This window comes from Salmo salar, chromosome ssa22 (assembly GCF_905237065.1).
Source record: "Salmo salar chromosome ssa22, Ssal_v3.1, whole genome shotgun sequence".
Taxonomy (NCBI): Eukaryota; Metazoa; Chordata; class Actinopteri; order Salmoniformes; family Salmonidae; genus Salmo; species Salmo salar.
In genome coordinates, this window is record NC_059463.1 from 19,945,443 (window position 1) to 19,967,654 (window position 22,212).

At 42.8% G+C, this 22,212-nt stretch overlaps 1 protein-coding gene and 1 long non-coding RNA gene across 2 annotated transcripts in view; one reads left to right on the forward strand and one right to left on the reverse strand.

Annotated features, from left to right (window-relative positions):
• The window catches only part of LOC106583028 (A disintegrin and metalloproteinase with thrombospondin motifs 9), a 71,973-nt gene that overhangs the window by 43,481 nt on the left and 6,280 nt on the right, over positions 1–22,212 (forward strand). The window contains exons 29-37 of the mRNA XM_014166769.2: positions 4,782–4,949; positions 10,217–10,393; positions 16,918–17,088; positions 17,208–17,402; positions 17,505–17,634; positions 17,761–17,855; positions 18,294–18,388; positions 18,497–18,630; positions 19,202–19,293. Coding sequence (XP_014022244.1) covers positions 4,782–4,949; positions 10,217–10,393; positions 16,918–17,088; positions 17,208–17,402; positions 17,505–17,634; positions 17,761–17,855; positions 18,294–18,388; positions 18,497–18,630; positions 19,202–19,293 — 1,257 coding nt within the window. The remainder of the gene's footprint in view (positions 1–4,781; positions 4,950–10,216; positions 10,394–16,917; positions 17,089–17,207; positions 17,403–17,504; positions 17,635–17,760; positions 17,856–18,293; positions 18,389–18,496; positions 18,631–19,201; positions 19,294–22,212) is intronic.
• On the reverse strand, positions 5,326–10,481 carry LOC106583029 (uncharacterized). The gene is made up of 3 exons (XR_001323429.2): positions 10,195–10,481; positions 8,370–8,410; positions 5,326–7,519 (listed from the first exon to the last, which is right to left on the reverse strand). It is a non-coding gene; the product is annotated as an uncharacterized lncRNA (long non-coding RNA).

Genomic DNA, 22,212 nt, shown 5'->3' on the forward strand with positions numbered 1-22,212 from the left:
ACTCAACTAGCCATTAACTTATGATACTTACAATGGTGCTTTTGCAAAACAAGGGAGAAATGAGATGTAAACATAAAAAAAATAACAAAAATAACTTAAGGTCACAAACTGTCTATTGTGACATAGAGATATGTATGTAAACACCTGTTGTTTTGAGTCATTTTTCATAATCAATTTTTTGCCCAATTTTTTTTCATGATGAGTTGATTATTGATTATGTTAAAAAAAAAATAGTTATGTTAGGTGAAAATGTGTTATAGTTTTTTTTAAAGGTAAAGATAACTTTTGAAGTGTGTTCCATTTATTCACCACCAAACCTGTTTTTGTTGTAGCTGAAAGAGAATGCCCCTTGTCCTAGCATTGTGAACACACAGTCAGTACCTGCGACCACAGGGAGAGTTTATAGTGTTCTATATACCTGGAGCTTATCCTCTGAGCCAGTCGTATGTGTCTACCTCATTCTCTATTAACCCCACCCGCCTTTATCTTCTGCTGGAGGGCTGCATTCTCATTCTAATTCATCATGATGTTAAGGCCATCCAAGGATGTTGGCCCTTAGCACAGATCCAGGGTCTGTGTTTTGTTCTACCTCTTAATAGTTGAGTAGAATCGGGGTAGTGAAAGCTGATCTTGGACCTGTGGTTAGGCGTAACCTCTGCCTGGAGCCCACCCAGTCATTCCTAAGGCTAACTGTAACCTCCTGGTAATTAATGTGTGTGCATAAGTTGCAGACATCACACCTTATTTTAAGGGCCTGTTAACACAGCTCTCAAGCAGGAAGTGAGTGTATTTCTTACCATACCTTGTTCACTAAAGAAAAACTATCATTTCTAACAATCTCCATATGAGTATTGACAAGGTAGCATAAGGTTTGGGTTGATTATGACAAATCCAATAAGAGTGTGTAACTTTTTACCCTACTTGAAACAACTCCACACGCATTAAGTCTCATTGCAATGTGGAATTGTCGATCATTTGATGTGTAGAATAAAACACAGTTGTATTATTTTATCTAGAGCCACAAATTACAGCTGGCTCCTTGTTGGAGTTGATGGTGCATATTTTAGCAGTAAGGCATGATTCATTTACAATGTGTTTGATGATATGAACAGGCTCTTGAAATAAAATACTCTATGCCTCTCATTCCATATGGCAGTATTAGTCTGGGTTTCAAGGACATTTGTGCGTATTTATGTAATTATGTGTATTTATTTCTACTTCATTATAATGTCATGTCAATATTTAATTTTATTTGAACTTGCTGAATTTGTTCGCTCACAGAAAGGTAACTATTAAAGTGAAGTAGAGGTACTATTAAAAAGCAATGTTTCTTTCATTTATATTATTTACCGTAAAAGATAATGTTCACGATTCACGAACCATCACGAACAAGTGCTTATTCTCAAACTAAGTTCCAAAACATCCATTTATACTTATTTCCTTTCTAGTCAGTCCTCTAGCTAGTTTATTTAGCGTGCAGAAACATGTTTTATTGTATGGATCATATGAGAGAAGAGAGACAAGACATCTGCACTCCTGACCTTATCTTAGTTACAGTAGGACTAGTGCTTAGGGGGAAAACTGATACCTACCCTCTGGAACACTTTGTTAAAAATAGTTTTATTAAATGAGATAATTGCCATGAAGAACCACTAACAGTGAAGTGAACACATTCACTTATACTACCACAGGCAACCTTGTAGTCCTGTTAAAAATCTCATCAACATGTCTGTGCTTTAATTACGAAGATTACCTTTAGATTACCGGTTTTGGCTTTACACTAATTACAGTAGGAACATGGAAGTGGAAGTGGTCCATATAGTTAACCAAATCACCTATGGATTAAGATAGGAAATTCTCTGCAAGTTATCTCTGCAGAGAGCATTACTCAAGCTCTCTAACTGGTGTTTTGAAAGGGGCGTTTTCAGTGAATGAAAATGTACAAATCACTGAGCAATATCTCTGTTGTCTTATGAGGTCAGGGACCCAGTGATCTCTTTGAGCAATTATGATTTTTCTGTCTCTGCGAGAGTTCAATGCCTTTCGTACCAAGGTAAATCTTTATTCTCTGTAACACTGGCTAGAAGGACTCCCATTTACTGTGCTCATTCCTAATGGCTGACATGTTTTTTTGTGCGCCTGACGACACGTTCTCTTCAACTACGTCGCCCCCTCATCCGCCTCTCGCCAGTCCCCCCCTTGCCCCTTTTCACTGGCGGGTTGATGACATTGTTCCGATGGCGGGGGGCCAGTGACAGTGACTCAAATGAGAGCCCGTCAGAAAGACAATGCAGGAGTGCATTGGGGGTCAAGGGTCACGTTTGATCTGGGAGGGGCCCCTTCCCTGTACATCTAATCAGCATGGATGGGCTTCTGGGAAAGGGCTGTGATCCCAGGAAAAAAAGCCAGGAAAGCCCTGTTGTCTGTGGGGGCCCGAAAGGCCCTGTCGCCTGGGTTCTTTAGAATTCCAGGACGGAACGCAGGCATCGGAATGTGGTGTATTCTAGGCACAAGTAGTGGTCTGTCAGAGGCACTGTTTTATTTGTCACTGTAATAAAAGCATCTGATTGAATGATAAAATAAAATTGTGTCTGAATGCGTGATAGTTGAAAATAGTGTTGTAGATAAAAGGCAGTTTTGTGATGATTACAGTTTACATTGACATGAAAGTATAAATCTCACTCGGAGTATGCTAAAATATAGTCTAGTTTATTAAATGGTTGGCACGTGGTAGGTTGTAGGGTAAGTTCCAGCATGGAACACGCACACTAGCTAACTACATGAAAGGAAGGTGTCTAGTGGATACCCATAGTATTTGTGGATATAGAGAATTGGTTGGTGATTTACTTCCCCAGTGTTGTAATGATTCCCAAGGTAATAGAAAGTTATTGGTGCAGAGCACTATGGCTGGAAAGCTCATTTAAAGAGTATATAAAACCTTGAGGAATGGTCTGACATTTAAAAAGCAGCAGTCTGGCTGCCTGCCCCTCATTGTAAATGCATTTTATTAAATGATTTAAACCTTTGTAAAATGCTATTTCTCCTAAATGGCCCTCCATGACCATGATCGTAGCCTGTGTGTGTACTCTTCGTGTCTACCTCACTCCAAATTCCAAACACCACTGTGACGTCTGCTCATAGGCCAATGGGTGAATCAATAGAATCACATTTTTTTATGGTAACTAAAACACCATAGATGGACAATAACTGCACCTTAAAAGTAGAAGTGTGCTGCACGCTCTGAGGCTGTGTTTACTCACACAGGCAGCCCAATTCTGATCTTTGCTCCATTAATTGGTCTTTTCACCAATCAGATCAGCTGTTTTACCAATAATTAGGCAAAATATTAGAATTGCGCTGCCTATGTAAACGCAGCCTCAAGTTGTCATGCAGACTGATATCTGGCCTCAAGTGGTTATTATAAAGGAGAGCTAACTGTAACTGGTGACAGACTCTCACACTGCTGGGCCCCAATAACAGCCTCTCCCAGATGTATGCATGTGGGGAACATCTGGGCGACTAAGTCAGATTGCCTAAATGTAAAAAAACACATACAGTACAGTACTCACATTTAAATGTTCTCCCTTATGTGTATTGAAATTCATTAGAGCAAAGAAATACAGCAAGTAATCACACGTTGGTGTTTTAGCTTCATTTTCTATTTGTTAATGGAACAAACTAACATTCGATGGAAGGTTTCATTTTCAATCAAGTTTATTATATGAAATTGGTGTCTGTGGTTATACATCTGAAACAATTTGTGATTCATCACTGTACAGCATCAATCCCTTAAATTAAATGAATTTAGTAACATATTTGTCATTCCTTGTCATTTTGTGCTTTTTGTTTTAATTTCTTAATATAAAATGAAATGCCTATGATGTATAATAAGCAAATCCGTTCATAGGGCGCTCACCTCTACAGTCATTTCCGGGGGGGGGGGGGGTAACTTCCTCCTTATTGAGCCATTCGTTGTCCTATGGGCTCTGGTGATATTTAGCCCCGCCCTCCCTCTCCTAAATGAGGTGAAAGGTCGTTGTGGGTTCCTGTCCGGCGCGATCCCTCGCTGGGCAGCGCAGTGCGTCATGCTGGGCTACGCACTCGTTCAACCCAGGGCCTGTCGCATCCTATCTGTCCTCACACTCTGAGACGCTTTGATTACCCAACCCCAACCCAACAGCCCCACTGAACTCACAGGCCTGGGAGCGCCTGACTGTGCTGGGGGGTGCTGGTGTGTGGGGTGCCTGCCTGTCAGACAGAGTTAGACCTGGGCCAGCTCAATGAACCTGGATGTGAACGTGGCTGGTGACTGTGTGCTGCTTGGCTCTCATGACTCTACCTTCTGTGGACTTCATCTGTTTAACAGAGGGGCCTCCGCTTCCGTCGCACATTTCTGTACGCTCAGCTTGCATTCACTAAAATCTAAAATGCTATACTGTAGAGATTGTTTTGTGTGTAAATGGCAGTGCATTGGTATCTTAAGTCATGTCAAAGTGCTAAATGTATGTCTCAAACCTATTCACATGAGCTTATGTCCCACCTCATGTTACATACCGTATTTGCTAATGAAAATGTCACTAACCTGTTGTGTACTCTGAAGCCCTGTACATGTGATCTTGTTCTCAAGTAGACTGAAAAACTATTCAAGTGAATGATAAAAGTGTTCTATAGTATACTCATTGTCATCCGGTATTTGACATTGTTCTGGTATTTGATCTCTGTACACCCCCTATCTATAAACAATTTATTACGTTTGACCTCCTCTTGACCTCCTGTTGCAGTGCTCTGCCGCCTGTGGTAAAGGATCGAAGAACCGTAAGGTGAGCTGTGTGACCCGATCCGGTCGACCTGTTCCAGAGGACAACTGTAAACACCTGACCCAACCCAGCAAGGAGAGGAGCTGCCGGGGGCGCCGCTGCCCCAAATGGAAGACAGGGAGCTGGGGAGAGGTACTCTTTAAACCTGAAATAAACACTACATGCTACCACCACCAATCACGCTCCCAGTTCAGCACTCATTATTTTTCATTTTAATGCTCATTAACTTGCTGATTCACTGGTGCACTGTGAGGTATGTGTCTGAGTTTCTAACATGCATGACTGTTCAGTAATACGTGTTCTGTGGCACCTCAAAATGTGGTCTGTCTTCTGGGTTGTAGCTCATCACTCTGGCAGTTTGACAGGATCCCATACTGGGCTACTATCTGGGGCAGTGGGAGGGAGGGATAGCCATGCCTCCACTTTCATCTGGGCTTGGCTGAGGTAGACTTTAGCCAGCATGAAGTTCCCCCTCGCCACGCTCCTTCCCTCCCGCCCGCCCGCCCTCCTATCCTATACCTCCCCAATTAGAAACATGTGTCAGAGGCTCCTCTTCCTCTACCCAGCCAGAGCAGTCTGGTCTCATAGACTAGAAGTAACATAGAAAATGAAAATCCATGACACTGAAATTAGTATGATATGTTACATTTGGTATGGTTACATTATTTTATTTTATTTATTTAACCTTTATTTAACTAGGCAAGTCAGTTAAGAACAAATTCTTATTTACAATGGCGGCCTAGGAACAGTGGGTTAACTGCCTTGTTCAGGGGCAGAACGACAGATATTTTTGATGATTTGTTACGTTTGGTATAGTATGTATTATTTTGTGGATGTAAAATAAATAAATAAAAGCTAGGTGGCTAACGTTAGCTAGGCTAGGGGTTAGAGGTTAAGGTTAGGAGTTAGGTTAAAGGGTTAAGGTTAGTGTTAGGGGAAGGGTTAGCTAACATGCTAAGTAGTAGTTGCAAAGTTGCTTATTAGCTAAAATGCAAACGTTTTCCGTGATGAGATTCGAACATGCAACCTTTGGGTTGCTAGACGTTTGCGTTATATGTCGACCCATCCACCCCGACCAACCACACTACTTTTGTTTTTGCATTAAGTAACCTTCTGTCTTCTGTCTTTGGGCTCCCGGGTGACATGCATCTCAGTGCTAGAGGCATCACTACAGACCCCGGTTAGATTCCAGGCTGTATCACAACCGGCCGTGATTGGGAGTCCCATAGGGCGGCGCACAATTGGCCCAGCGTCGTCTCGGGTTAGGATTTGGCCGTGGTAGGCCGTCATTGTAAATAAGAATTTGTTCTTAACTGACTTGCCTAGTTAAATAAAGGTTACATTTAAAAATGTTTAAAAAATACTAGTCACGGATTTTCGTTTACTATGTTATGGCTACCCCTGAGTCCAGGTTGGCCTGAGAGACAATCCACTTACCACAGCAGGCCAGACACATTCCCAACACGCACCTCCCCAGCTGGAGAGCCTGGTGCTCTTTCCCCCTCTATTCCTCTCTGTCTCTTTCTCTTCCTCTCTCTACACTGATCAGGGCCCCAGAAGAGATACACATCTGCCCTCCATACCTCAGAGGACTTGTTGTCTATCTCAAACAGCTCTATTGCATACATCTCCCTAACAATCGTATTAATATAACCAGGTAACAGCTGATTTCACTGAATGTACTGTACCATAATTATTTAACAGACACTCTATGGTAGCCATGGACCATTTTACATAATGTAGAAATGCACACAAAACAAAATTACATCCAAAATTGGCAGATAAAGAAAAACTAAAAATAACACTCCACATGTTACCTAACACCTGACATCCTACGCATGTACCCAGTGGTTGAAGGAAAACACCGCTCAAACACTATCTTACATGTAAATGTTTTACATGTAAGCAATCAACTTTTGAAGATATAGAACTTTCAAAATACAGAAAGTGTCATGCAAAACGCATCATACTGTGACACATTCTGTATTTTGACTGTTATTGAGTGGTATTTGCCTTTAAGCCATTGCGAGTAGTTCCTTCATAAACAATCAGCTTTATTTTGAATGTGATTATGAAATATGACGTTCGAGAAATCATTAGTCATTCGTAATATAGTCTTAAAGATAGACTCAGCAATATGATGTAGATGCAGAAAATAAACACCTTTGTGGGTACATTTCCACAACAACTAAGAGCGTTGATGCGTGAGGCTAAACTTCTCCCCTGTTTTGATGCCCTGGCTACCACGCTGTGAACAGCGTGAAGCGAACCCATGCACTTGTCCAGATACTGTGTGTGACTGTGTGATAGTGAAGGGTTGCATCTCGCTCATCTCAATATCTCCGGTGCTGCTCGTGGCAACGTCATTTAGCTGAGTCTACCTTTAAATACTACAATTATGGCATTTCAGACTGGAAATATTCCTTCTTCAAGCAGGTGAACCTAATATGAAAGAAATCCAATGAAAGCTTTTTCAGAAATCACATTTAGTTTTTCTTGTTTTGACAATTAAATGAATACACATTGTTGAAATATAGAGAGGATAGGTAGCATAAAGAGATGGGATGCTTGGGGCTTTTAATGGTTAACATGCAACTAATTTAACAAGGTGATTTCTTACCTCTCGCTCTGTGAGGCTCAGGAGGGTATGGACATCTGGATGTGTTTACTGATCCACACACGCACACACACAGTCCTCTAACCTTTAAGAGCATGTACAGTCGAGTGGGTGGTAATAACATGTACACACACACACACACAATAATATACACATTAACAGATAGACAAACTCACACACACACACAATAATATACACATTAACAGATAGACAAACTCTCACACACACACAATAATATACACATTAACAGATAGACAAACTCTCACACAAATACTCACTCAAAAACACACCAATAAATGCACTTTATAATCAATTAAGACACTTTATAATCATTTAAGGCATGTGTAATAATGGTCTTCATGTGCCTTTACCACGTAAAAGCTCCCTTAGGAAAATGCCCTGTTAGCCATTAATGTTGGTGCACAAAACCAATTCAAATGTAAGTACAAACAGTATCAGGATTAACAGTATTGAAAGTGGCTCTTTTTCTTTTAAGACGATAAGCATACACATTAAACATATAAACATGATTAGATTTGCCTTATTAATGTCATTTTATGTTTCTAATACAGTATTTTTAAAAGACCTAGATAGGGCTGCTGAACATGCACAAATGTGAGGAAAACAAGGTAGTAGTGAACATTACATTCTTAGAAAAAATGGTTCCAAAGGGGTTCTGCGGCTGTCCCCATAGGAGAACCCCTTTTGGTTTCTGGTAGAACCCTTTTTGGTTCCAGTTAGAACTCTTTTGGGTTCCATGTAGAACCCACTCTAGAAATGGTTCTACATGACACCTAAAATGGTTTTACCTGGAACTAAACGGGGTTCTTTAAAGGGTTCTCCTATGGGGACAGCCGGATAAAACTTTTTGGTTCTAGATAGCACCTTTTTTTCTAAGAGTGTACCCACCAACCAATATCATTCTTTCTACTTACATGTTGGGATTTTCCTCCAGATGTATTTCTGTTGTGTGCAGCTGTAGATTAAATTGATGAAATGTTTTACATTTCTTGCATTTTTTAAGTAAAAAAACTGGGTTAAATCAGCAAGACATTATACATTCAAAATGCAATGTCCTCAAGGCAGAGGTTCAAACTTGACTGTCTAGTGGAGAGAAACCCACACCCCCACTCCCTCTTCCTCGCTCCCTCTCTCTCTCGAGCTCTTCACAGAGGGTTGAAATCTGCTCTTTAATAACACAGAGGAGTCGGAACACACGTGTGTAAAGAACCCCATCCTGCTGGAGGGTTTTCACTGTGGTTACACTCTGCCCCACTTTTTAAGACACTTTTTTAAATTCTGCAAACACAACCTTGATTCAAGCTTACATTTCTCTTGCACACAAAGTCCTGTGGTTAGATCTTTTGGATCAAAGCTCTAGACCAATACGTTTTGGAATAATACAATATCATGTTATGCAATGATTATGATGTGTTAGCTTTACTTAGAAGTATTGCTGTTGATATTGAGGCAAATTGTAGTGAATGATATTGAATTAAAATTGTAGTGGTACAGCAGTCAAAGGCTTAATAATAAGCTGTGTCCTTCAACCTGAAGCCAGCATGTAATTCTAAGTCAAGTTGTATTACATATAAACCACAGTGGGGTCTGGTGTGAGTCAACAAACAAAATGACAAACCATTTATGCCATTTAACTATGTTTCTACCTGTATCTTTCAAAACATTAGTTTCCCAGGCACATGTAACCGAAGTGCTTTGCTTGTTAGTGTAGTCTCGTGCAGGGACATAACCTAAAATACATGGCCTTCCCTGTAGCTCAGTTGGTAGAGCATGGTGTTTGCAACGCCAGGGTTGTGGGTTTGATTCCCACGGGGGGCCAGTACAAAAGGAAAAAAAAAATGTTGGAAATGTATGCATTCACTACTGTAAGTCGCTCTGGATAAGAGTGTCTGCTAAATGACTAAAATGTAAATAACCTTATTGAAGACCTAAAGACTTATGCTAGCTAACCCAGGTTAAACCCCCGGTAAGTTAAACCAGTGTGTGTGACTGACATCTTTGCTGTGCAAAGTAAGGAAGGTGGGTGTAGCGTAGCCTTGACTAGTGCAACCACCTTCCCTGCATGTGGTTCCTGAATTCAATTCCACACAGGTCTAAAATGAGGGTAATAAACATAGAAATGAATAATGAAACTCTACAGATGTAGCATCTTAATCTGAGCCGGACAAGAATCATGCAGCAATAGGAAATGTGAATTATTTTGTGGATTATAATTAACGGGCATTTGTGTAGGGGTTGATACATTTTGCATCAGGGAAAATCGAGGCTGAAATTACAAAGTGGAAAGGATCAACTTCAGAAGGCTTTTTAAACGTCAAATACACTACATGTATGTTAAAGAGTACATCATTTGCATATTTGGTTTCAACAAGTCTATAATTTGAATGTAGGAAGTAGTTGGCTGGACTAGTTGTTCCACTGAGACAGGTGATTAGAAGACTAAAGAGAGAGATGTGACACTTGTATCGCCATATACGATCCTTTGAGGTTATACCAATTGCAGAGATAAGAATAACAGTGCGTCTAATCATTTTTGTTTGAATTACATTGAGTTCAATAATGCATGATTCATTGAAATTCTGCTTCCGGTGCTTTTTATAGTCAATTAAAATTCCGAAAAATAATATTTCATTTATTAAAAAAAATATCACACATTGACTTCATTTTTACAGTCAACTTGTACACATCACAATCAAGTAAATATCAGACGTGTAGAGAATGGTTTTTAATACATCTTACCTTCTGTCCTGTTCCGTTTCAGTGCTCAGCGTCATGTGGCAATGGAATACAAGAGCGGGAAGTTTTCTGTGAGGTTGGAAACCGGCGCAGCCCGGAGGAGACTGAATGCCCCCCATCCTCCCGTCCGGCCTCCAGCCAGACCTGCCGGGTCACTGACTGCCCCTCTCCGTACCGGTGGAGCAAGGGAGAGTGGCAATCGGTAAGTGCAGCCTCTCGGGATAACCCCATTTGCATGTTCTCCGAAATAAACAAACAGCGTGCGCGTCGGCGTGTCCATTCAGTTGGCGTGTGGATATTTCGCGCACTGCAGTTTCAAGCGAGGTGTAACGCAGCTGACAGACAGAGTGGGACCTCACGCTCGTCCCAGAGACATTCGCTGTCAGGAGGGGGCTGAGGGAGCTCCAGAGCGCGCAAAGGCGCGTGTGTATCAAATTACTTTTGTGCCTTTAATGTCAAGCAAACCTTTTTAATTGGAGAACATTCTTACTATTGCAACAAAAATAATGATTTGGAAAACAAAACATTAACCAAACGTTTTGAGAGCAAAATGAATATAGCAAGGAAATCATTTCGAAAGGCAAGAACAAATTAATTGTAAAAAAAATTAATGCAACAAAAAAAACATTTTCAGAGAAACATTTTCAATGATAACTTTCTTCTTTGCTTGCAATTTAAAAATAATCTTTGGTTAACTTACCCTGCCATTTGCTTTCTCTGCCTTTTTTTGCTTTTGCCAAGTTTTGCCACATTCATTCCCTGTACATGGGGTTTAGAGGGAGGCATAGATGATGCGTCTCTATTGGTCAACCTTTTTTGGAGTGACAGTTCATCCTCATTTGTGACCACTGCCTTATTATGTAGCAACATTTGAAATTGTTTTTTTTTTTACATTGAATAAAAGTAGAGACTCAGTGATAGAAAATGTTTTACCATACACAGCAGTTGAGGAACAATGGGAAAGTAATTATTCTTTGAAAGTTGATAAACTTGTAACCACACTTTTGAGAAAATGTCCCTTGAATATTTTGGTACACCTACTGGAGAGCTCTTCTTTGTCTACACCCATTCAGCATCGTTCACACCCTCTTAAGCCTTAGCTCAACCCATCTCTTTAACGATTCACATGTGACGCCATGTACTAAACAGAGTGAGTAGTTTAGTAAACAACCAAAGATTTCAAGACTTAAAGTTGTAAAAGTAGTAGCCTACAATAAGGAAAAACTCCAGGTAAAAATACACTTTATCTAGTCCTTGGCCTTATAACGACACAGGGCGAGACCCAGATGCAGACACTGGAGGCAGATGATTCGAGTCTCTGATATTTATTGAAAAACAAGGGGCAGGCAAGAGGCAGATCAAGGACAAGCAGAAGTTCATAAACCAGGTCAGAGTCCAAAAGGTACTGGGTGGCAGGCAGGCTCATGGTCAGGGCAGGCTGAATGGTCAGGCAGGCGGGTACAGTGTCAGGGCAGACAAAGAGTCAGAACCGGGAGGACTAGAAAAACAGAGACTAGGTAAAACAGGAGCATGGAAAAAACACGCTGGTTGACTTGACATGTCCTGGTACTCTGCGGGAATGGCAGAGAAATCCGAGGTTTTACCTAAACCCGTAGGAGGACGTTCCGGGGGAGGCAGCGCCGCCTTAAGGCAATATGAGTGGAAGAATAGGCTCTAACCCAGGATAGAACCAGTGGTCCAGTCAATAACGGAGTTGTGCTTCTGGAGCCATGAACATCCAGAGGGAGAATCTGTATGGACTTACTGTTATTGCCTGATACCCGCAGGTTAGTGGGAACTGTGCTGTGCGTGACTCTGCCAATGGAGTGTCCGTCCAGTGCTCTGGTGTCCATGGGAACAGAGAGGAGTTGTGAGGTGATACCTAGGTTAGATACCGTGTGGCTCAGTTGGTAGAGCATGGTGTTTGCAACGCCAGGGTTGTGGGTTCGATTCCCACGGGGGGGCCAGTACGGAGGAAAAATGTATGAAATGTATGCATTCACTACTGTAAGTCGCTCTGGATAAGAGTGTCTGCTAAATGACTAAAATGGAAATGGAAATGGAAATACCAGAGTAGTGTCCATAAAACTCTCATCAGACCCAGAGTCAATCAGCACCCGGAGACATTTAGACTGGTCACCCCACAGCAGGATAACATGAAAAGGAATACGAGTAATGGGAGTTAGAAAACTCCCAGTCTGGCCCACCAGTGTACTCGTACCTACTGATGAGCCTGGTCTTTTACTGGGCAGGTGGCTATGTAATGCCCCGCAGCACCACAATACAGACAACTGTTGGAGCTCAGCCTACGTGAACATTCCTTAGGCGATAATCTAGCTCTGCCCAGTTGCGTAGGCTCCAGAGTGAACGAGTCGCCCGTCCCCGATGATTCCCGAGGGATCTCGGGTGGCTTCGGCTCCTCTCGGAAGTACAGAGGTCGGGGACTTCTGGGGAGCGTTGCTGCACAGCTATTTTCAGGTCTCTCCAGAGATGTTCGATCGGGTTCAAGTCCGGGCTCTGTCTGGGCCACTCATGGACATTCAGAGACTTGTCTCAAAGCCACTCTTGCGTTGTCTTGGCTGTGTGCTTAGTGTCGTTGTCCTGTTGGAAGGTGACCCTTCGCCCCAGTCTGAGGTCCTGACCGCTCTGGAGCAGGTTTTCATCAAGGATCACTCTGTACTTTGGTCTGTTCCCTGCCTCTGAAAAACATCCCCACAGCATGATGCTGCCACCACCATGCTTCACTGTAGGGATAGTGACAGGTTTCCTCCAGACATGACGCTTGGCATTCAGGCCAAAGAGTTTAATCTTGGTTTAATCGGACCAGAGAATCTTGTTTCTCATGGTCTGAGAGTCCTTTAGGTGCCCTTTGGCAAACTCCAAGCGGGCTGTCATGTGCCTTTTACTGAGGAGGGGCTTCCGTCTGGCCACTCTAACATAAAGGTCTGATTGGTGGAGTGCTGCAGAGATGTTTGTCCTTCTGGATTGTTCTCCCATCTCCACAGAGGAACTCGGTCACCTACTTGACCAAGGCCCTACTCCCCAGATTGCTCAGTTTGACCGGGCAGCCAGCTCTAGGAAGAGTCTTGGTTGTTTCAAACTTCTTCCATTTAAGAATGATGGAGGCCACTGTGTTCTTAGGCACCTTCAATGCTACAGACATGTTTTGTTACCCTTCCCCAGATCTGTGGCTCGACACAATCCTGTCTCAGAGCTCTACGGACAATTCCTTCTACCTCATGGCTTGGTTTTTGCTCTGACATGTACTGTCAACTGTGAGACCTTATAGACAGGTGTGTGCCTTTCCAAATAATGTCCAATCAATTTAATTTACTACAGGTGGAGTTGTAGAAACATCTCAAGTTGTATAAGGAGGATCAATGGAAACAGGATGCACCTGAGCTCAATTTCGAGTCTCATAGCAAAGGGTCTGATACTTATGTAAATAAGGTATTTCTGTTTTTATCAGGATGTAACATTACTTTTAGGTCAAACCAAATTGAAACTGCCTGTGAGTAGAATCAGTGCCAAGTAAAGACTTGTAATGACTTGCAACCATAGAGTAAAATACTATTTACGTGATCTACCTCTATGCTTGCAACCTCTACCTACTATCTATCCAAGTAGTAGCAGACCTACCTAATATAGGATAACTATTATCAGCAGGTATGATGAACTCCATGAGGATTAGCTCCTACATTTGCTCACTACTGAGTGAAAATGCCCTCCACTGTTGTCCGCCACCACTCTTATCCAGCCACATCTGGAACTACTAAACAGACAGACAGTCAGGCAGGCAGACAGGAGAGACAGATGGACACACACACACACACACACACACACACACACACACACACACACACACACACACACACACACACACACACACACACACACACACACACACACACACACACTCACAGCCAGTGTGAGAGCCAGGCCGCAAAAAAATAAACAAATGCTAAACCAAATTGTCTACAGTACATGTACCGTGTACTCTAATTAAAAGCTTGCAGATAGTAGTGCCCTAGCTCTTGAAAACCCAAGGCCATACAGCACTGGAGTCCCCTAGTAGTGCCCTTGTTCTTGAACAGCCACATACCACTAGAGTAACTTCAGTGCATCATATCTTGCTTGCTGGCTGTGATATAAATTATTTAATCATGCTAGTTAGCTAGCTTGCAATTTGTTTCAATATATTTTCTAAATGTGAAATTACAAGACACAAAAGACACCTAAGTGTGTTTCCTGATGTCCTCATTAATGTAAAGTTAATGCTTTCTAGCTAGGCTAGTCAGTCCCAGTGACTAGCTAGTAGCCACTGAGCCCTTTTTATCCAAAATGGAAAGAAATAAAAAACAATCATGCTTTTTCATACACTAGCTCGCTAGTTAGCAGAAAACACTTTTGCCTCTCAGCATTGCCAGCTAGCTAGGTAGCTATCTAACATAGCTGTACTGGCCATTGTTTTAAGCTGCTAACTTTAGCTGGGATTTAAAAAATGAGGTTGAACTTTCACTCCAAAACAGGTTGACCAATAGATACACATCATCTATGCCTCCCTCTAAACCCACCTACACGGAATGATATGCCAAAACTTTTCAAATGCAAAAAAAGGCAGAGAAAGCAAATGGCAGAGTAGCTTAAACAAATATAGAAAAGGTTGCAGGCAAAGAGGGAAGCGTTTCACTGAAAATTGTTTTTTTGCGTTCATTAACAATTCCTTTGTCTTACTTTTCAAAAAGCTTTCCTTGCAATATTATTAATTTTACTCTCAATATTTTTGGGTTCATGTTTTTGCTTTCAATATCAGTATTTTTGTTTGCTGTAATAAGAATTTAGTTCTCAAATTCAAAAGGTTTGCTTGATACTAAAGGCACAAAAGTTAATCCATATGTGTGAGAGCAGTGCCTGTGATAGAAATCAGATGACTCCCTTTCTCTCATATTCCCCCTGCAGGATTCAACTCCTTTACAAATACAGTAGGCCCATAGAGCTGAAAACATACTGGATACGAGCTTCAGAGGCACACTGTGTTTCAACTTCTCAAGAAATGTTTTATTGAACATAGTACCTCAACCCAATCTGATCTTATCAACTAATTTTCTTTAGGTAAGATAGGCCCATGATCGGCAAGTTATCAAACACTGCTTTCAGGCTATGTTGGTTGGGGGTAGTATTTTTGTTCAGGAAGCCTTAAATCTAGGTCAACAAGCAGCATGAAATCACTGCACTCAGAGGAGAGTGTAGCCTAATTAGTCGAGAGAGCTCGGCACCCCCTCACGCTGCAAACAGCTGGAGGTAATTATGGCAGTTCACCTCTTGCTGCTGTGGGACGTTTGGCGGGTCAAGTTCAGTCTCGAAAACTCGACCCTAAGCAGTTACTGTTGCCTAGGGTAGGGTTTTCGAGACTAGGTCATGTTGCCTCACCTAAAGTTCCAGATGCGGGAATTTCTTGTGCCTTTCTAGTGTGTTTAGCCACTGTTATACTTCAATATGCTTAATCCAGATCTAAAAGAATTGTATAGGTAGGGGGCCTACAGCAAGCAATAGCTCAAACATGTGCTCTGACAGCTAGACACATGTTCATTTCCGCCATATCCTATCCTTTTTAGGCCTAGTGCTTAAGTGGGCTATGGGTAGGGCCTGGTTTCTGGACTAGCCGATATAGCCAGTTAACCCGAGAGCTTGAGGAAAGGGTTTAGTGGAAATCTGTTCTTTATTTTTCTCACCATATATTGTAATAACATAGGCTATGCCACTCATTCTAATAACTAGGACTTCTAATATATCGTTCTATGAGCTAGGCTATGTTTCTCTGTCCTTCTGTCCAATATAGGTATTTGTAATTATAGGCTACTTTGAGCTGTTCAAGTAATAATTTTATAATACCACATTTAGAATGTTTTTATATTAGCCCAAACTCAACAGCCTGCTATGGCAGGCTACATTCCACTAAGTCACACCATGGCTGCTCAGCTCACAACAACAATTCCAGGTATTTTAGTTGTTTGACAGCGTTGGACCCATAAGGTAGACGAAGACCAGCTGGAGTGCATTCGTAAGAGCTGAGGTGTTTCTGACGCAAGGCAAGGCCTCTCTAAGCCCTTCCAAAAAAGCTTGTAGCTTGGATTACCACCATAACACAGTCCCACAGCATCACAACACTTGAGTTACTAGATACATCTGGATGTAGAGAACCAGGGTGACGGCCTGAGACTTCACTCAGCTTCAGTCAGTCCGGACTATAAACACATCCCAACTGCTGTTATGTCCATAGCACACTGCCATCATGTTATTTAGTCAATTCTCACTCTTCATCCAGCATATTTGTCCAAGACTGTGTCAGATCAACAAGGTCACATACTGTAAGAAGTCTTACAGAAAGTCAAACGAGCGTGTTGAAATTGTGCAAATCCTAGTGTTGTAGTATTACCATTAGTGGTCAGGCTCAGTAATGTTTTCCGCCTCCTATGTCCTGTTTTGATATCCGTATTTGACGTAGGTAAGGGTCTTAGATCAAACATAAAATAAACCTGTACATAAATCACCTTCACATTTAGAACCAACCTTTTGCTGGTGCTGAAAACAAACCCTAACCCCACCCCTTCAGTCTTTTCAACTCTGAAGACTCAGACAAGGGCTATGGGGAGGATCTTGGGGTTGTTTTTGACGACATTAACTTTGTTTTTCTCATTGTTTGTGATGTTCCCGCTTCCATTCCAGTGTAGTAAGTCGTGTGGGTCGGGCCACCGGCGTCGAGCGGTGCTGTGTATGGACCAGACAGGGGAGGAGGTCCATGAGATGTTCTGTGTGGATCAGAGAAGGCCAGATGACTCTGAGAGCTGTAATTCCCACGTCTGTGAGTTCATCTGGATCACAGGGGACTGGACAGAGGTGAGAGTCAATGAATGGGCCTGTTTCACTTTAATAATGTTATCTAACATTACTGTCCTAACTGATCGTGCTTGATTGCAGTGTTGTTATCTTATCGCATTTTCTCTCTCCCGTGGCAGTGCTCGGCCAGCTGTGGACAGGGATACCACAGACGCCTAGTCTCCTGCAGTGAGGTGCATGCTGGGAATGATAACTATGAGTATGGGCATCAGTCTTTGTCCAACTGCCCTGGGACCCCCCCTGAGAGCTACATGCCGTGTAGCCAAGGCCCCTGTCCTCCAACACACGAGTGGAGAGTTGGAGTCTGGGGACCTGTGAGTGGCTTCCTGTCTCTATGTATTATCAGTGTTACAGTATGTTTAGTGCTTTTTTCATCCTGGCAGGCTCCCTTACACCTGCTCTTCTCTCCCCCTCAGTGTTCAGTAAGCTGTGGAGGTGGGGTGATGGAGAGGACAGTGCAGTGTGCGTCTACTGAGCGACAAGGCAGTGACAGTTGTCCCTCAGACACTAAACCAGAAGCCAGCAAGGTCTGCAGCAGCCCTGCCTGTGAGTAGACATACAGTAGCCTCAGCCTCCACAGACTCCATAACTCCTGTTATACTGTATATGTGTGATAAACCTCTATACCATAGCTATACCTCTCCTAAATATGTCCTTTGTTCTCTCTCTTAGGCCATCTGCCCACTAGCTGCAGTGACGTCCAGAGTCTGTCTGGCGTCCAGCCTGATGGTGAACAGTTTCTCAACGTACAAGGAAAAGCACTCAAAGTAAGACTATGATATCATCTTTCTTATTAAGTGCACTGTGCACCGTTTTATAACATTTTATATAGTGATTACTGACTTATTTTGCAAATGGAAATGGTAAATGAATAGAGAGAGTATCTATGCCAATGTCAGTCAACAAAAACCCTGTTGGCCAGTGATCATACTTGGCTTAACTGTCTTGTGTAGTCTCACTGACAGCTGCAATACATTAGAAAATGATTGAAACTGAAGGGAAGTTCTTTAGACTGTCTGTCTGGTTGGCTGTCTGGCTGGCTGTCTGGTTGTCTGGCTGTCTGGCTTTCTGGCTGTCCATTTGAGAACCAGGCCAACCCAGGTCAGGTTTAGAAATAGTGTGTGTCGTCCTGAAGAGGTTTTGATTTTAATTTCTGGGCTCGTTCCTCACTCCTTCCTCCTTCTCCACCTCCTCTTTTTCCTCAGGTCTACTGTGCAGGAATGCAGACTGACAGGCCGCGGGAGTACATCACCTTGACGACCGGAGAGGGAGAGAACTACTCTGAAGTCTTTGGCTTCAGGTAAAGCAACCTATGGGGCTGTGGATTACTTCATTTATCATCATGTAACACTGTCAAAAGTGTGGAGGACACATTTTATATGAACTTGGTTGCTCTTTTTCTCTTCAGACTGATAGACCCCACACAGTGCCCTTCTAACGGGACCAGGAGAGAGGACTGTGAGTGTAGGAGAGACTACACCGCTGCTGGCCTCTCCACCTTCACCAGAGTACGACTGGACCTCAGCAAGATGCACATCATCAGTGAGTGGGCCAGAACCAGCTGCAGGACACATTCAGCAAGGCCACATAGACTAGCCTATAGAAACACACACACACACACACACACACACACACACACTCACACTACATCAGATTTCATAACACTAACCTGAATGTCAATGCTAACCAGCTAGTGTCAGAGTACCATGCTTGACTCCCCCAACATGCTTGGAAGTCAGAGCCTCCTCCCCACTCCTCTCTATCCTCACATAGACATTTCATTAAGTCCAAGCAGAGTGGGGTTAATGTGATCAAGATGTCTTTTAGGAGCACACAATTAAAGGGCCTTAGGGGATTTGTTTAAATTGCACTAAGTAGATGGAATTATACTGATATTGCCATTATGGTGACCCCTAAAAGCAAGACTGGATTCAGGTTATATGAAAGTGTACTCATTTTGGAAGATGCAGGCTGTTCTTTTGATGTTATGTGAGCTGTCGTAGCAATGCTGACCAGTCAAACAGACCGAGCTATGTTCCCGATTCATTTTTCACCAAGCTTCTGTCATGTTTACTAATATGTCCTGCCATTGTTTCTCTCTCTTGTCGTTCAGCCATAGACTGGCAGTTTGCTTTCACACGCGACGGCCACCGAGTTCCCTTTGCCACAGCTGGAGACTGCTACAGCGCTGCCCGGTGTCCACAGGTAAGAACTGCATGGCCAGGGAGCCACTGAGAGAGAACTAGTGGAGAATAAAAAGGTTTGACTCAAGTCTTCACTAGGGTGTGAGTTCTGAGGTTAGGACTAAGGACTTGTATGGACTTAACTAGTCTTGGTTCATCTTGTTTACCAGCTGTGTCTTTGGTAGTGTGTCTGACCGTATAATTGTGCTGTTGAGTTCAATGTGTGCTTAGTTCTAGCAGAGCCTAATGCTCAAGAGGTTAGTCAGATGCTGAGTGTGGTGATACTGTGAACAGAGAGAGCAGGGGTGTGTTCTGTGAGTGGGGACAGAGCAGAGCAGACACACATGGCCTGAGGACAGAGAGGCCCGTCTGTCTGAGGGGAGATTTGGAAACACTCCCTGCCTGTGCCAGTGTCTGCAGATCAGATCCTGTTAGTCTGTGAGAGGAGACGGCTGACACACACACACACACACACACACACACACACACACACACACACACACACACACACACACACACACACACACACACACACACACACACACACACCAAGCCCTGGCAAACACACACCAAATACACCCAGTCTACAGCTGGCAAACCGACACACCATGTGCTATCCCTCTACACTCTCTCCCCTCACCACAGATGCTGTATGTGAGACTGTATTAGCCCCATGTCTCTCTGGTGTTGTGCAACGTCTCCCTCATCTGGGGTCTGCCCTGATATCAGAGACAGGGGAGTGTGTGAGGTACAGGAGCTCATATCAGAGACAGGGGAGTGTGTGAGGTACAGGAGCTCATATCAGAGACAGGGGAGTGTGTGAGGTACAGGAGCTCATATCAGAGACAGGGGAGTGTGTGAGGTACAGGAGCTCATATCAGAGACAGGGGAGTGTGTGAGGTACAGGAGCTCATATCAGAGACAGGGGAGTGTGTGAGGTACAGGAGCTCATATCAGAGACAGGGGAGTGTGTGAGGTACAGGAGCTCATATCAGAGACAGGGGAGTGTGTGAGGTACAGGAGCTCATATCAGAGACAGGGGAGTGTGTGAGGTACAGGAGCTCATATCAGAGATAGGGGAGTGTGTGAGGTACAGGAGCTCATATTAGAGACAGGGAAGTGTGTGAGGTACAGGAGCTCATATCAGAGACAGGGGAGTGTGTGAGGTACAGGAGCTCATATCAGAGACAGGGGAGTGTGTGAGGTACAGGAGCTCATATCAGAGACAGGGGAGTGTGTGAGGTACAGGAGCTCATATCAGAGACAGGGGAGTGTGTGAGGTACAGGAGCAAATGGAATGGCACCAAGCGCATGTAGACCATGTATATGATGTATTTGATACCATTCCAACTATTCCACTCCAGCCATTACCACGAGCCTGTCCTCCCCAATTAATGTGCCACCAACCTCCTGTGGTGTGAGGGAGTGCACCGGTACAAGGCTGTGGAGCGTGTCTGTGTATGTGTGTGCTATCATGCGTGTATGTATCTATGTGTACACGTGTGTGTGAGCACAAGCTCCAGCCAGTGCATGAAGAAGGGGTTCTACTGTATGTGTATGTGTATATGTCACCTTTCCCACAGTCCCATCCAGCTCCCAATGTGCAGCACGTACAGTGTCTTCAGAAAGTATTCTCACCCCTGGACTTTTTTCACATTTTGTTTGGTTGCAGCCTGAATATAAAATGGATTCAATTGAGATTTTGTGTCACTGGCCTACACACAATACCCCATAATGTCAAAGTGCAATTATGTTTTGAGACATTTTTGTTCATTAATAAAAAATTATAAGCTGAAATGTCTTGAGTCAATAAGTATTCAACTCCTATGTTATGGCAAGTCTAAATAAGTTCAGGTTTAAAAAATGTCTTAACAAGTCACAAGTTGCATGGACTCACTCTGTGCAATAATAGTGTTTAACATCATTTTTGAATGACTACCTCATATCTGTACCCCACACATACAATTATCTGTAAGGTCCCTCAGTCGAGCATTGAATTTCAAACACAGATTTAACCACAAAGACCCGGGAGGTTTTCCAATGCCTCGCAAAGAAGGGCACCTATTAGTAGATGGGTAAAAAAGAAAATAACTAGACATTGAACATCCCTTTGAGCATGGTGAATTTATGCATTACAATTTGGATGGTGTATCAATACACCCAGTCACTACAAAGATACAGGCGTCCTTCCTAACTCAGTTGCCGGACAGGAAGGAAACCGCTCAGGGAATTCACCATGAGGCCAATGGTGACTTTAAAACATTTACAGAGGTTAATGGCTGTGATAGGAGAAAACTGAGGATGGATCAACAACATTGTTATTCCACAATACTAACCTAATTGACAGTGTTTGCAATAAGGCACTAAAGTAAAACTACAAATATGTGGCAAAGAAATTATGTTTATGTCCTGAATACAAACCGTTATGTTTGGGGCAAATACAACACATCACCAGAGTACCAGTCTTCATATTTTCAAGCATGGTGGTGGCTGCGTCATGTTATGGGTATGCTTGTCATCGGCAAGGACTATGGAGTTTTTTTAGGATAAAAACAAATTGTATACAGCTAAGCACAGGAAAAATCCTAGAGGAAAACCTGGTTCAGTCTGCTTTCCAACAGACGCTGGGAGACTAATTCATCTTTCAGCAGGACAATAACCTAAAACACAAGGCCAAATATACACTGGAGTTACTTACCAAGACGACATTGAATGTTGCTGAGTGGTCTAGTTACGGTTTTGACTTAGGTGTGCAAATCTCGTAGAGAGTTACCCAGAAAGACTCACAGCTGTAAACCCTGCCAAAGGTGATTCTAACATGTATTGACTCAGGTGTGTGAATACTAATGTAAATGAGATAATTCTCTATTGACTTCTCAATAAATTTGCAAAAATCTCCGAATTTTTTTAAATTCACTTTGTCATTATGGGGTATAGTGTG